The sequence below is a fragment of the Heliangelus exortis genome, chromosome 3 (assembly GCF_036169615.1).
Source record: "Heliangelus exortis chromosome 3, bHelExo1.hap1, whole genome shotgun sequence".
Classification (NCBI taxonomy): domain Eukaryota; kingdom Metazoa; phylum Chordata; class Aves; order Apodiformes; family Trochilidae; genus Heliangelus; species Heliangelus exortis.
The window spans coordinates 10,203,108-10,219,477 of record NC_092424.1 but is presented as its reverse complement, the minus strand read 5'-3'; the positions used below and the strand labels follow the sequence as shown (position 1 = coordinate 10,219,477).

Genomic DNA, 16,370 nt, shown 5'->3' with positions numbered 1-16,370 from the left:
TTTCTTGTAAATCAAGAAAACTTTCTGGAACAAGATAGCTCTATTTGCTTCACTATAAAATTGATGTATTTATCGCACATACATGAAATGATACTAACTCCAATACTGTTTGTACTCAAAATTAATTGTTTTTTCCCCTTATTGTTTTTTAAGCTATTTGTGTGTGGATACGTGTACACAATACTGTGAAACCACTGTGAAAAGGAAGCTGCATCAAATAAGGGGATAAATTTCATTCCAAACAATTATCTTCTAAAATGACCAGGAGTTGTGGCACACACCAGCTTGTGTCCCCACTTCAGCACTGAACAAACAATATTTGTCTCTATACTGATTGCAGTAAGGCTCCATGCACTCAGGAAAGGTGCCCGAAGAGTTAAAACTCTATGCTGATGTGTGTCAGAAATAAAAGGCATGGGAGACACTGTCAGACAAAATTTTCCTTGAGGAAAGAAGCCATTAACAGATGAGGAGAATCCTGGAACACATAAAATATAAAGCTGGAAACAAATATTCAAGCCTCCTTGAATGCTTGTAACCAGACTTTAATAGCAGCAGTTTTAACAAGCCTCTGAAGGATTTAATCCAAAAATCATTATTCCTCCATTATAAATACAATGGAAAAGGCAGATGGGTTTACCTGCAACCACGGGTGACTAAGGGATTTGTCAACACTGAAACGTTTTCTCATCTTCACTTGAAGCAAATTGTTTATTAAATCAATGGCTGAAAAAGAACAGATCAAAAAATTATATTTTTAAATACTAATCACCTCTATCATCATTCATATGCTGCAGTAAAAAGTATATTTTTATATGTGTGTATGTCCTACTTAAACTTTACAATTAAACAAGCTCTTGAATTTTATATGTAGCTTTGCTTATGTTAAATGAGACTACAAAAAAAGGTGCTTAAAGTTTTACTGTATTACTTAACATTCTCCCCATTGATTTCAGTGATTTTCAGAAGTGCCTCAATAACTTGAGCATAACTGTGTGTTCCAAAATTCCATAGGTACTTCCAGCATTGTATACTTTGTATATGCCCTTCCACATTTCCCTGTATATTAATCATGTATACATTGCTTATAAAGCTGGCACTGGAGAGCTCTAGAGACCAATCTTGTCATCTTCTTCTTGTTTCACTTCCTAATACACAAAACTGAAATTCCAGGTTCAAATTCAAGCCATTTCTGTAATTATAGTTCAGATAAAGTATGTTTTATGTTTTGACATCAGCGTCCAGCAAATACTCACACGATTTATCTATTTGCTGGGAATTTGGTAACCTTCAGGTTTTTTATTCCACTCCTTCACAAAAAAATGCCAGCTCATACTGATCCATTTTTGCACAGTCACTAAGCTCAAACTATCAATAATTCTCACACTCCTCTCTGAATGAGCCCCGAGGTTCATTCAGCATTTGAACGCGCTATCTACAGACACAAGACATTCTAGTAGAGAAAATCTGTTTCTTTACCTTCACTAGAAATCTCCTTCCAAGGGTTTGGTGGGTACATAAATGCTGCGTTTTGAATCTGATCATTTATATCCTCATCTTCATTAAATGGGAATGTACCACTAAGGCTGACGTAGACAATAACTCCGACTGACCACATGTCTAGAGAGCGGTTGTAACCTTTACTCCTGAGAACCTCAGGGGCAAGATAAGCAGGAGTGCCCACTACAGAGCGCCTGAAAGATTTTTCACCAATGATACGAGCAAAGCCAAAATCACACAGCTTCACCTGCAAAAGAAATATATTTTAAACTGAGAAATTTCTGCTTGATCTCCCCAAGCATGCTACTGCCCCAGACCAGGAGCGTACCCAATGGCCTTCCTGCCTTCATTTAAACACTGCGTGCAATAGAACAGACAACTTTATGTAAGGTTAAGGTTTTAGGCTGCTGGTTTTGCAGACTGCAAATCAACCTTGCTTCACCCTAAAACCGGGAACTGGCCTTGCACAGACTCAGGTCTGAGGCTGTCTCTGTACTGCACAGCCACAAAGTGTGCAAATACAGACAAAACACTTGACTCCCAAAATCTCACTTCCGGAGGAAAATCCAAACCGTCACAATGCTAAAATTCACAAAATTTCAAAAGCACATAAATCACATTCTACTTATTCATATTCTTGAAGCTGGAAGCTCCAGCTTCACAGAAACTGAATTATGAGTTTCAGCGAGACCTCAGACCCAGCCAGCTCTAGGCAGAACAGTCCAATAGACACCTGGGCAAAAACCATCAACAGCTTGTGCCTACACTGATGCTCAAATCTTCATGATTCTGGGACGGTTTCTTACTTGAATGTGGCAGACACTTGTACAAAAAAATGAATCCAATTCCAGTCCAAGACTAACCCCAAGTGAATAAGCCCCTTTCAGGGTATAAAAAAGAGCAGTGCACTAAAAGCATTAAAGTGACTCTCCAAAAGTCCACTCCACTTTGCATTCATGTTGCAGGACTGAAAGCAACCCCCTGATGCTGCCTAGCAGCTTCTAATTTCTGTATATCCTCCACAAAATCTGTACTATCCAAGGTATCTAAGGTAATAGGTATTGCCAGTACATAATACTGGCATCACTGAGTAGCATTTCTCTTGCAGAAATTAGCTATTTAGTTTATATTACAATGTTGTATCACACACACTGGTGATGAGGATCCCTGATGAAAGCCAGTGAGAAAGGAGCCAGTGCCTTTTCACAACAGTTTATAAGCAAGACTGACAAGAGTGAGGAGGAAGAGATTCACATTATTCCAAAGTTCTAACAACACTGGAACAGAAAGGAGGATTGGTTGTGAAGCTTCTAGTCCTGTGACTTTTCCACTGAACTATCCTCTCTAATGCAGAATACCAATTTCCATGCACTCCTCAGAAGCAATAAAGAAGATGCAGTCTACACAGCCTTTTGCACTTCAGGCTCCTCGAAAGAATGTTGGTGTAAAGCATTGTTGTGAGTTGTGATCCGCGTCTGAGGGCAAAGAAACTGAAACAGACCACTGAGCTCAAAGCTAGGATAAGAGTTGGGAGGAAAAAAAAAAAAAAAAAAGACCACTATAATGCATATAGTTCAAGTAATTCTAGAGTAAGTCAGCTGAACAATCCCATAAGAGGCGACCTCTTAAGCTGCATTGCAAGTGATGAAAGAAATAGTTTTTCATCTTCACTCACTTGAGGGAATGGCTCTGCTGATGCTAGCAGGACATTTTCTGGTTTTAAGTCACAGTGCACAATATTCTTGAAGTGTAAATTCCTCAAAGCAACAAGTATCTACAAAAAGGAAAGAACACTTTCAGAACTATTCACGTGGATCAAAAGTTTGAAAAGCCACACAGTCTAAGCAATAAAGTAATTTGTATCAACAGTCTTCATGAATTAACCTGTATAGTCTGTACAAGTACTGTTTTGTCCCAACCTATCAAGACAGACCTAATGGTTTTAATTTTTTCTCCTTCTTCATCCGTCTTTTCAAATGCTTACTGTTTTGACATGCAACTTTTCATGTCCATAATGTTATGTCTTGAGAAAAAAGGACAAAAAAATTAACATAATTAACATTGAAAATTCTTTCCATGTTTTTTCAGCTTTCATTAGATATGCAGCCACCTGGGCTCTCTCTTTTAAACAGCAATAGAGGAAACTCTTTCCTACATAATTACAAAAGACAAATCTAACCTTTCCTCTCAAATAAGAAAGAATGAATGCCAACCTGAGTGACCATGAACTTCGTTATTCGTTCTGGAAGTCGACTTTTCTCACTGGAAAGAATCATCTCCAGCATATCCCCATGCAGCTTTTCCATCACAACAAAGACACGTTCTGGGGTTTCAAACATACATTCCAGGTTCACAATCCCAGGGTGGTGCAAATTCTAAAATAAAGTAGTATGGGTATACCATTAAATGAACCAGTGTGAAATAGCCTGAATTACACAAAATTTTGCATCTCAAACCAAAAAGCAGTTGAGAGTTAGAGATGAAAAAACAGAACTTCTGAGACAAGAAACTAGCTTGAAACATAAACCTCAACCCATGAAACACAGTGATTATCGCCACTAAAACTGGATTGTTTTACACAAATTATCCATAATGATTCATTTTACAGCTGACACACTCAGTAGCCTGAGTACAAAACATGCAAGACTAACTTTGTACTCTTCTAAGAGTACCTCTTACAAAAAGATTCAGAAATCACACACACAGTTTAGAAATTAATTCAGAGAACAGGCCCGCATTTCAGATCTTACTAATAGCTTGAGATAAACTCCAATGTGATCCAAAAATACTTTTGTACCTGGAGAATGGCTACTTCATTACGAAGCTGACTTTCCTGTTTAGTTGGAAACCTCATCTTGTCAATGACTTTGATAGCTACATCTCTTCCAGTCTTCCTGTGCTTCCCTAAACAGAAAGATAATGTCACCCATCAACAAACAGAAGCAATTCATGCTATAAAACATTTCAGCTGAAACCCCTTTTGGGGAAAACAAGTGTATTTTGTAGAAATGTACAATATTACTACATTTTAATTTTAAATTGCAACTGGTGTATGAATAAGAAGTGACCAGCCTCAACAGAATGGTTGTAGATAAATTTAAACTGGTCACTGCTCTGCTGTCAGGTATGCACATTGACACCAGATGTGCCACATGAAGTTTTTGTGCAAGGGACTTGCACATTAGCAAGCAATACTTACTCCCACAGAATATTGCCTCTTATGTAAAAAAACAACAAAGCTCTTCAAGACAAATACAAAGAAAGATCTACTATTCTTCTCCAATAGTTTCATACTTTTGTGGGCTCCACAAGCACAGGAAATGACCTCTAATACTCTACAGGAACACAAGGGCAATTATGTGCCATGAGGAACAACAATTAACACCCAGGAAGAAGTCTGTTGTGATCAAAAAGCTCTAAAAGGTTGTGGTAAGAAGAAAAACATGCTAATACCAAATATTGTTCCTTGCTGCAACTTGCATCAGCTACATGAGAAGCATTCTGGTGGCCCTGGCCAGGGCTTGGGCAGGGCACAGGGACTGCTCCAAAAGAGCAAATGCACCTTAATTAACATCATAGTTAATAAGGGGTCAAACCCAGGCTTATCTCCACTGGATGAAGCAAGGCAGTTAATGGAGACATCACTCAGGGTCCAAAAGGACTAACAAGATTACCAACCAGGACCAACAACTGGAGAGCAAACACCTTTTCAAAGATGACATTTGTCCTATGGAAAGCACATGCTGCGTAATGGACTATCTCAAAAGAGAGAGATCTGCAGAGTTTTGTCATTTATCTGCAAGAAATCATCAATTCTTAGGAAAAATTCTTAAAACCACAGAAGACAGCTATAATTGAAATAAAATCCTAGATTCAGGGAAAGTGATTCTGGCTCCACTAGACATCAAATTATATTGAAAAGTAGCAGAAATACCACCAATTACAAACTGGCTGCAAAACCCAGAAGACAAATGCTAGGTTGCAAGGGAACATAAAAAGCAAACCCAACAAACTAACAGGAAACCTAAAACTACAGAAGCTTGACTACAGCTAAAAATTGAACATGAAGAAATATTAACAGAAAAGTGGCTTGAAAACTCCTTTTCCTAAGTAAAGCACAATCAAGTAGGGCAAGTTTTACATCAAACTGTCAAGAACTCTTTTTTTTTTTTTCTGTCCCAATTTCTTAGACCCTTCAAAAATTAACCAAAATATGACAAGCAGAAAACAAAACACAAAAAAAACCAAATAACAAAAGCAAGAACAAAAAATCAAACCCCACAACAATGTAAGCAAATCAACCTTACCCTTTTTTTTTAAATAAAAGGTTTTGTAACCCCTGTTTTTGTTAACCTACATAGGTGGGGAGAAGCCAATATCAGAAGTTACCTGACCTGGTCTCCCCAAACAGCAGCATGAATTAAGAAACATGCAGAGCCAACAAAAGAATATTCTTTTATATTCTCTTTTCTTGCTCTTTTGGCTTGTGATTTTATCTTAAGAAACAGAGTATGCACAGCCCATATGTTTTAAGGCATCATTAAATGAGATTATTCAATATAGTAAAAGCCTTTTGCAAGCATTTATTACGTTTCCAAGCATGAAAAATACCAAGCTGAGATTTATCTAAAAGCCAATTTAGGAGAGTATATAAAGAAAAAAAATCAATACATTAAACTACTGTCTGAATTTGTGCATGTTCTATTCATGAGAGAGAGCACACTTTGGTTCACACCATGCTTTAAGAAATACAGAGGAAAACAAGTATACTTCTCTCAAGAGTGATGTAAAACTAGGCCACCAAACTGCATTCCTATCAAGGAGTTCAGAAGTACTAAAAGTAAGTATTTAACTACACAACAGGCACACAGAAAAATCATAGCCACGATACTTCCTGACTAGAATCATAACATGACAGAAGCAGAAGTGTTACCATTTTCAAATCATTAGTTATCTCTTTTTCTTTCTTTCCAGATTTATGGTCTGTGGTTTTCTCAACACTGAGGTAACACGTGACAAAAAAGTAAGAAGGAAAAAAGAAAATAAAAAAGGAAAAAAGAGAAACAGACTTCATATTATGCATTTCTACTATTTCTTTTTTTTGTGATTACAAACCATAGCAAGTTATATGTTGCAGTAGTTTTTAAAAACTAAAAGATAAAGCTATATCTGAAACTTAAAACTGAGATGTCATGACTAAGAAATTATTCCTGTACTTTATCCTATTGACAGAAGTTTGTGGCAAAACTTTTCCTAAAACGTGCCAGTAATGTTTTTGCATAAAGTCAAAAGCATAAACTGAAATTCATATTTTTCAATTCTTTCATCTACACCTCTCAGATATCAAGAAACCCACAGAACTGACAGCCTCTCTAAGCAATGACCTCTATTAATGCATAATACAGACAACAGTGTTAGAATTTGCAATTTTAAAAGCCCATTAACCAAGGCCAAATTCAGACTTGAGATTACTTTGTACTTAACAGTGGTGAAAATGCAATGCAAATTCTACACTGATTTTATGCCAATGCACAACTCCAAATGCAAAAAAAAAAATGAATTTTAAGAAATACTGTACATAAAACTACAGAGATAAACAATAATCCAAACAAAACTTTCAACAATATTCACTTCACATAGACCTGCTAGATACAGCTAAGCAAATGCAAAAAGGTAAATCATATCAAGTAGACAGACATTCTACCTTATTAAATGTATAATGGAATGGAATTTACCTCCATATACAATACCAAACTGACCAGAGCCCAGCACTTCATCAGCAAATATTTGGTACACAGAGCTGATATCCTAATGCATGAAAAAAAGAAATCACAAATATCAGGAGCAACGAAAATGTTCATGAGTAGATTAGTTAATACTAAGTGGTATCTACATTTGGCATTAATCAAACCCTATAAAGGATGTCTATTACACATCCAAATGGAGTGGAAAAACACACAAAAATTTCCTGAAGAAGATCTACTGAGATTCCCTCTAAGCAGGGACACACATTGACACCATTGACAGCTGTGCCAGGTAAGCAGATTACCCCCTGTGTGTAATACAGACTTCTTCAGCTGCAATACCCTGGTGTCACTAAATAAATACCATTATTATCCAATGCATCTGACTCACCACATTCTCCTGGACTTGGCAGTTTGAAACGGAGATGCTTAGAGATAATTCCTCTGCAATAAAGATAAAACTGAGTAAGTAAATAGGAAGGGCAGGGTTTTTCTAGTAAAAAAGGGGAAAAAACAAAAAACCTTTACTGACTTCTAACACAGCCACGGTGAAACAATTTTTATTGTGGGTCTGCAAAAACATTATACCCCGGAACTCAGATTTCACAGATTAATTTGATAAGCAACCCTGGGAGTTTTGCTAGAGTTATTTGTCTATTTTTGTTATATAGCTGATTACAAAACTAATACAACAGTATGAGTGTGTACAAAATAGACAGTTGGAGAACCAAAACCAATAGCAATGTGGCAGAGTTCATTGAACTAATATTTTCTGGTAGTAATACAGAAAAATATAGGGAGGAGAACTAGATACACCCCTTACAGTCAAATGAATGTGGTTACTAATTTTCTGTGGCATCACGATGTAAAGAATTAATGCATTAGAAAAGGAAACAAATCAAGCAAAGTAACAGAAGACCTGATAATTCAAAAGCAATAAAACTCTTCATTTAACAATCTTTGTTTCACTGACAAACTGCAGAAGCTTATCAGTTTTTGGAATATAAGAACACATCTAGTAAATGTAATTTGCAAGTCAAAGCACCAGATAAAGGAACAGAATATTTCAGCCTGCAGCAGATATTGACACAAAGTTTTCATGACAGGAATAACATTATGATGTTATAATGTCAGATCTCTTCTGACAAAAGGAGATACATCAAGGAAGGCAGAAAACACTCTTTTCCTTTGATTTCCAAGACAGAGATGAAGCATCTCAGACAAATGGACACCTATCACTTTTTAGCTTAAAAAAAAAAAAAGGGTAGAATATATGCTACAGGTTTATTAGCATTTTGAAAAGAGCCTCTGTCACCCTAAGAAGAACCTTGAGCTTTTACAAACAGAATTTCAGAGAACTAATAAAATGCCTGTATCTGGTTTTTGTAACCTGTGCTTTATCTCAAAGAAGGAATTTATAGACTTAAGATAGCCACAAATCCTAATCCTCAGACTGACTGCTGCATCTGAAATATGAGCTGGAATCACAGCCCTGCACGTGTCTACTGATTATTGACTACAGTCAAGAGTGTAATGGAATAACAGTAAAGATCACAAGGCAAAACAAGAAAAGCAGGCAAACAAGTTACGAAGGTCAACACAAACCGCAGCAAGGTTGAAAGGAGGTAACTAGAAAGTGAAGATAAAGGTTTTGAAACTGTTTAAAGAAAATACACAGAACCCTTCTCCACAGATGACTACAAAATGCCAGATAACCAGATAGGTAGATATTGAATTTCTTCTACAAATCCATTTTTCTAGTCTCTGAAATGAGTAAGTGGTGAAAAATCGTCACTTCTAACAAAATTAGTCATGAGTCACTTGCCAAGTAATACCTTACTGATTTCTCTTTCTCATTTCAGCTCAGAACATCCCACACCTGCTACCAGGTACAAGCTCAGAAAGGACTCTTTGCCATGGGTCAGACTGGAAGAGCATCTTCATTTCTAGCCACTTTCCAGCTAGAATGGGGAATAAATTGACAAGCTAGCTGACACTACAAATTCCTGGCTGCTACAAGTATTTCAAGCACTAGCAATGCCTCCCTCCTCTTGTTTTTTTCATTTTAAATAACATATTTGAGGCTTCTCAGTTTTGTGTTCTTTGGGTTTTTTTAACTAAAAATCTAATTTTGTTAAAAGCTCTTGGGATACACTCCATGGCTCACAGTGTTCAAGAAAGAGAATGATGAACAGATACTTTGTAGGCTTCTGATGATGTTAAAGATTATGGGATCACCATGCCAAAATCTAAACTCCTGTAGTCCTAAATATGCTAAAATATTTCTTGCCTGTATCTACCCCTACAGCTCTATTCCCTACCACCGTCAAGTTCTAATATTAATATATTATTTCTATCTGCAAAAAATATTGATTTTTTTGAATTTGGAACACACAATTGCTATTAGGAGCCTCTCATCAACAGTAGAACAAGTTCTAGAAAAGAAAGAGAGCTTTGGTATATATTTGGAACTAAGAATTTAATATCAGAAGTGTATTTTTACCTATATACAAGGCCAGCTATGAGGTATTTCTTACAGGTATGTTTCTTCACTGTAATTAAATACAGATACCAGGACTGGGATTTCATAGTTTACCACTAACAGCCGTGGTTGCATTTTCAGAAAATGCCTTTAGTTCAGGCCAACATTTACATGTTCCTAACTGTTGCTGGACCAGATGCCAGAGACACAGAGACCAATCTAAAAACCTCCTGCAAAAGAAGACTTCACTACAAGAAGATTAAGGAATAGCTGGAAGATAAAAGGAAACTAAAGAAAAAAAATCATAAATCTCAGTACAGAACTTCAATTAATGTCATTGCAAGGAACAAGGAGATGTCTCAACAGAAAAACCACAATATATCACTGAGCTGACCCTTGATAATGAATATGATCCTATGAAAGAGAAGGAAAGGGAGGATGGGTGCACAGAAGGAAGAATAGGGTGGTTTTTATCACTACCCACATCTCAGCAAAAGCTCTTTCCTTCACTGCCATTATTTACATTGCCTTGTTAACTCCTTTTCTTCTCCTTAGCCAATAACATCTCTCAGATTCTAAAAAAAAAACAAACCTAAGTATATATAGAGTGGATAATGTAAAAAATTTAGTTATTTTAGATTATATGTATATAATCTGAATACATATATATAGACTTTTAAAAAATATTTCTTAGAAATAGCTAAACTATGGTCCTCTTTCCCATGCAGCAACTGTGTCAGTTCTTAATACCCTTACAATGAATTTGTCATGTGCATTCATACTGTAAATCTGACTTGTAACTATTCTTTTCTGCTACAACAGATCAAAGGATTTGCCCACCCTCCACACACCTGACAGTCACTTTTTAGGGACTTGTGGAAAACGATGGACCAAATTCAGCAGAGGATAGACAGACAACACTTGAGTCTAAATAAGTGCTTTCCTGAAAGGAATCTCTACTGTTACCAACTTCAGAATACGAATAATAGGGCCTTGTCTGCCTGCTTACTGTGATCTTTTCCTTGTCCTGCAGCAGTGCAAACGCTAGCTTGAGGGGTGACTGGCATCAAAGCCTGACGAATGGCTTTCTCCCAGCCCTGAGCTACGTCAAGTCCGACTCCGGTGGCAGCAAGAACAGGACTGTGATGACTGCTGCCATTGTTTTCTCCAACAAAGTACACCATGGTGTCAGTGATGATCTCAAAACAGTATGGGTTGCTGCCCTGCACCACATTTGAAAAATCTCGAGGCTGAGTCACCTGGAGAATTTCTGAAAGTGGGATCTCCTGAAGAAAAATATTAAAGATTAAAAAAAATACTTTAATATACTGATATTAAAAACTTAAACGGTTTGCAAAGAAATCAAAGCAAGTATATCAAAATACCAAAACATCAAGCTTCATAACTAATGTCAAACTGTGCATGACAATTGCCCACCCAGTTTTCTAAATTCCTCTATACAAGGTTAGAGAAATTTCCAGCCCCACAACAGTTCTCGCTGTACAGCTATTATTTTCTGCACAGACAAACCCCATTTTTATTCAGCACTAGACATGGCCCCACTGCATACAAATGATGTGCAACTACAGAATGACCATCTTCCCCCTGTGGTTTATACAGCTTAGCTAGCAAAGAGCATGATGGGGAAAAAAAAAAAAAAAAAAAAGAAACACGACAATATTAAGAAGAGGATGTTATTGTACAAGCCAGTCAAGATGCACTGCTTCATGGATCTGTATTGCTTTGGGTAAAGATTTTCTTTCACACAGATATTAACAATTTCTACTGACTCCTCTACCTTAACACCACAGTAAAAGCAGCACTAGAGAACAGATCTGGAGGAAGAAATGGTTGCAAGTTCACACTAGCTGGAGGAGGACATTCCAGACACATGGGAAGGTGTACAGGTGCACATCACTTGCAAGAATAGTGAACAAAAAAAAGTGAACACCAGGCAAGTACTGGGTGGGTAAGAGCAGCTGATTAAGATGAAGAACAAATAAATGTAAAGGCAACAACTGGGACTGATTCTAAAAGCAAAGACAACCTGAGATTTAAGCAGTTAAAAAAAGGGGTGCAGAGGTGCAAGCCAAAGGACTAAAAGCAGTGACATAAAGGAGCAACAAGCAAGGAACATATTTTACCAGCTGTGTTTTGAATGCACAGGGCAATACAAGTATCAGAGAGGTCTGAGAAGAGACTGCATTGGTCAAGATAGGGATGAAAAGGATCTGGGCAAGTTTAGCTGGGTGTACAGAGAAAAGGCTTGATCTTAAAGATGTTATAAAGGAAGAAGCTGCAAGATTTGGAACCCCACCTAAAGGTGTAAGACAAGAAAGGGAAAAATCTTGTTTATACATCAAATACATTTTCTGAATATCCCACCATCGAACATATTACTATAATAACAATATAATAAACTTGTTGCTAAACTTCATGTATATAACACTAGGCTGCACAGTAAATTTTCCTCAGTCTTGCTTGCAACTTTCAGTTGTACAACTGGAGTAATTTAAGTTTGGGAACATCACCATGAAATAAATAAGCATGCAACTTTATCAAGGTTTACTCCTTATAGAATGTAAAAATTCTAGCCTCTGGTAATTTGAAATCTGTTGGCTAATTCAGGAGTACTGTACATATAATATATATGGGGAGACACATTCAAGGGAATAAGAACAGAAGCTGCAAGCAACTTCTCAGTTAGTCTTGGTCCTTCTTGCTTAAAATCTTTGGCCAACAATTAACCTGGTCACAGTTTTAAAAAGAAAACGGAGGTTATACTTATACAGATCACAAGTAGACTTCAGACCTATAAAGCACTAAGTAAATCAAATACAACATCATTTTTACTCATCATTAATTACCTTGTAATATTTTGTTCCAGATTCATTTTGAAATAGTGTGAGGCATTTGCTGTCCAGTCTCCAGTAATGTCTTTTTCTCTACAAAATGCACAGTACAATAATATAAGGAACAAATCACTGGAATGTCTCTACCCAATTAGTTAAGTAAAAAATGCTTTAAATTCCTAAAATAATCAATTAATGTCACTCTACAACCGTGTCTTAGACTAGATACATGAAAAAATACACTTTGGGTATCAAGATTTTTTTTAAACTCAGGAAGAGGCTTGAAAATTATTTCCATAAGCCAGAAATAACTATCACTTACCTTACAGTAACAGCAATGACAACAGCAGTTCTCATACAGGAAGAACACTTCCCTAAACAGTTCTCACTCCAGGTGCATGTGCTCACAAAACCTGAACTATTTTAATTTAGTAACAACTGAGGCAGTCATGCTTTCTCCCTGTGCTCTCACATCAACACTGAGAGATTCACAGACTGAGACAGTCTATCAAGTCCTTAACTCTTTTGTCAACACAAAATTCTAGATAAAGTAAAAAGCACATAGTGACAAGACAGATGAGATTCAAGTGGACAAAATATCTTGGGGAAATAAAAAGTAAAATAAACCCAAGACAGTCTACACAGCCATTATCTGGAAATCTCCACCAGTGAGAAGTATCTTCACACCAAAAAGTAATATGAATAAGCTGTTGCACATAACTGGCCTGTGATTTTAAGCAGAGGAACATTATTCAAAACAAAGAAGTTTTTAGAAAGCTAATATGGCTGTATGAACCTAATTTACTTCATTTGAACCACGGTCACAGTCAGAAACCTGTTTTTATTATTCTGTGACAAAAATCCAACACCCTTACCAGCCGAGTTCAAATCATTTTAACCACAGGGAAACTAAGACTGCCTGTAGGAGTTAGAGAAGGCCAGGTCACGAGTTTTAACTACATGGAATTCCCATTCAGCACTAAATGGCAACAGGGTAAAAGCAGAAAGCTGAACCTGCACTTAGGACACATATCCTCTTTATTAAAAACCATAAATCAGTGAGGATTTTAGAGGAGGAGAGTTAAGGAACAGGTCAGTAACACACAGCACTGAAAATCTGTCAACATGCTACTCTGAGAAAGGACAGGCTCAGAGTGAAGCATACAGATAATGATACAGAAACTTCTCATTATAAAGGGTGAAGTATCTTTTTATCCACAGTCTGCAAGAAGTATACAGATATTGCTACTAAAATGAACCTCTTCATGACTGACAGAAAGCTCAAGTTGTTTCAGGAATAGGAAGCAGTCTCACACTGCTGAGAGCCAAGCAGTCAAAGGAAATACCTGATGTTGTAATGCTCAATATGGATGTGCCCTCCCATTGGGAGATCTACAAGGTCTTGTTTGGCTGAAGATACTTCACTTTGGAGAATACTCCATTTGAATGACTTTTTTTGGTAGATGTCATCTAGGTAGCTACCAAACTGACAAATGAAGAAAATCAAACTGAGCTAAGTGAACAATCTGATCACAGTTCTATGGGAAGGTTCAAAAAGGGCCATAGAAAAAATGTACTGACTATACTGCAAGATTAAACCAGAGCTAAATACCAAATCTGCCTTGAACACTTCTAGAACTTTTCATCTTCAGCTACAGCCTGGCCTTAGTTTTCCCACAGCCAGCTATACAGTAATTGTGTCTGTTAAGAAGCCTTAGGTAGAATCCTATCTGCAATATTCTTTCTATTTCAGTTTGTGATAAATGTATCTCAGTATTACAAAACAGTACACTAAAAAACAGTACACTAAAGAAATTTTTGTAAGGTAGTTTCTGACAGACCACTTCCAATGGTCTGCTCAGTTGAGAATCACAAGAGGTAAAAACACTACAATAACCTGAGCTGACTAGTACCAACCTCAGCCTGACTTAAGTAAAATTTAACTTTCCTTCTCTAAATTCCTCAAGTCTCCTTCAATCAGACTCCTTCACAAAAAATGCATAAATATTTATGCTGCCTTTCACAAACAGTCTCAATATGACATACTCTGCTTCAGGAGATCTGGGAAATCTTGACTTCATCTTTTTAATTCATCTATCAAAAGACAAGAGGATTCAGCCCCTCCCATGAGACAACTAAGAAACCCAGTTATTCTTCCTTATCTTCCTTCTCAATACACAAAACCAAGGAAGTACAATTAAGAGATCATTAGAGGCAGCACTGGAAACAAACAACAATGTCTTTTTGGAGGATGCCTGCATACTCAAGGATATACAGCCTCAACACTTTATTCCACAAGGAGTAGTGAGTTTGGGAGAGATAGAGTTCAATAACTCTCACTTTGAGAAGAGTTAACTGCCAGAGAAATGAAAGGCTCCTGTATCTACAGACAAATATTTACCTACATCATTATAGTGTCAAACATTTCAGTACTAAACATTTTATAATTATTTCCACCTTTTAATATGGTAAAGTAAAAACAGATTTAGTTCAACTGCTGAACAGAAAGAAGACATAAGCAAAGTATTCAAAATTATCTCAGGAAAGGTGAAATGCAATTAATTTGAGACAATTCAGAGATACTTCTCCTTAAATAGGAGAAGGAAGGGTGCTACTGAGTCACCACATCAAGAATTATGAATAAACTACAGTTCAACCTTTGCTCCCTATTTTCTTATAACGAACACCATGCTCCACACTCTCTAAATCAGAGAAATAAAATACACAGGTTTAGAGAAATAATTTAACTTAATGTAGGAAGAAACCAGTCACTGACCAGATTGTCTCTACTAGTATAGTGAACCATCCATCCTTCCTTCACCATTGTACTGCTCTTCCTCTTTGTGTGCTTGATCGACTGTACAACTCTCATGAGAGGAATATTATTGCTTGTTGAAGGGCTAAAAAAAAAAAAAAAAAAGAGAACATTTAATATTTAAAAAGTTAAAGTACTGCAATTATAGTGGTACTACACATTTAGCCCATCATTTTCCAGAACAGGCACCTTTTGCTCCCATACCAATTTTTTTGATGGATGAAATTTATAAAGGTATCTGAGCTCCCACTGGCTCTCCTATTGCAAGCACTGTGGTACTTAAATTGCTCTAGAGAACACAGAAGAAGCAACCTAGAATGAGGACACCTAAAGAAATAATTTTCATAATTAGCTAAGACTGCTGGTCTTAATCTAGAAAAAAATTATTATCAGTGGCACTGCAATTATTTTCTCTTGTCTCAGTTGACTATGCTACTTCTTAATATTGTTATTGCACTAACGAAGGTTCTTATCTAAAGGTACTTCCAATTTATGAAAATATCGAGAGATGTGTTAATTTAAATCACAGCTGCACTAGAAAATTTTATCAATGCTCAGAGCTATTAACTACCCTGCAGACAAGGATCTGACAGTCTCTAATATTCTGACATAGTCATTAGCTAAATACACAGATTTTAATAGCACTGAAGATGGAACAAATTGCTAAGTCGTCTGCTTAACATCAGAGCTCCTACATGTGGCACTAACAGAAATATTTGTAAACACACAAAATCACAAGGTAGATTCAAAATGAAAAATGTAAGGATGCTTTAATACAGCACACAGTTATGTTGCAGAACTGGCTACCACAGGATGCCACACATGCTAAAAACTTTAATTGCTTTGAATCTGATTAGAAATAAATGGAAAAATCCTACCAAGAGATGGAATACCATCAACGAAAGATGATACTTCCAACTCTGGAAGTCCTTGAGCTATAAATCATTGAAAACACCTTGGGAAAATATCACTATATG

The 16,370-nt window shown here is 36.6% G+C and overlaps 1 protein-coding gene across 3 annotated transcripts in view; it reads right to left on the bottom strand.

The window, feature by feature from the left end:
• Window positions 1–16,370, bottom strand: part of PRKD3 (protein kinase D3) — a 42,792-nt gene that overhangs the window by 3,381 nt on the left and 23,041 nt on the right. For all 3 annotated transcript variants that reach the window (XM_071739154.1, XM_071739152.1, XM_071739153.1), the window contains exons 9-18: window positions 15,355–15,478; window positions 12,594–12,671; window positions 10,736–11,012; window positions 7,636–7,688; window positions 7,236–7,308; window positions 4,298–4,404; window positions 3,714–3,875; window positions 3,176–3,274; window positions 1,480–1,747; window positions 641–726 (exon numbers count right to left, since the gene is read on the bottom strand). In XM_071739154.1, the coding sequence (XP_071595255.1) occupies window positions 641–726; window positions 1,480–1,747; window positions 3,176–3,274; window positions 3,714–3,875; window positions 4,298–4,404; window positions 7,236–7,308; window positions 7,636–7,688; window positions 10,736–11,012; window positions 12,594–12,671; window positions 15,355–15,478 (1,327 nt within the window). The remainder of the gene's footprint in view (window positions 1–640; window positions 727–1,479; window positions 1,748–3,175; window positions 3,275–3,713; window positions 3,876–4,297; window positions 4,405–7,235; window positions 7,309–7,635; window positions 7,689–10,735; window positions 11,013–12,593; window positions 12,672–15,354; window positions 15,479–16,370) is intronic.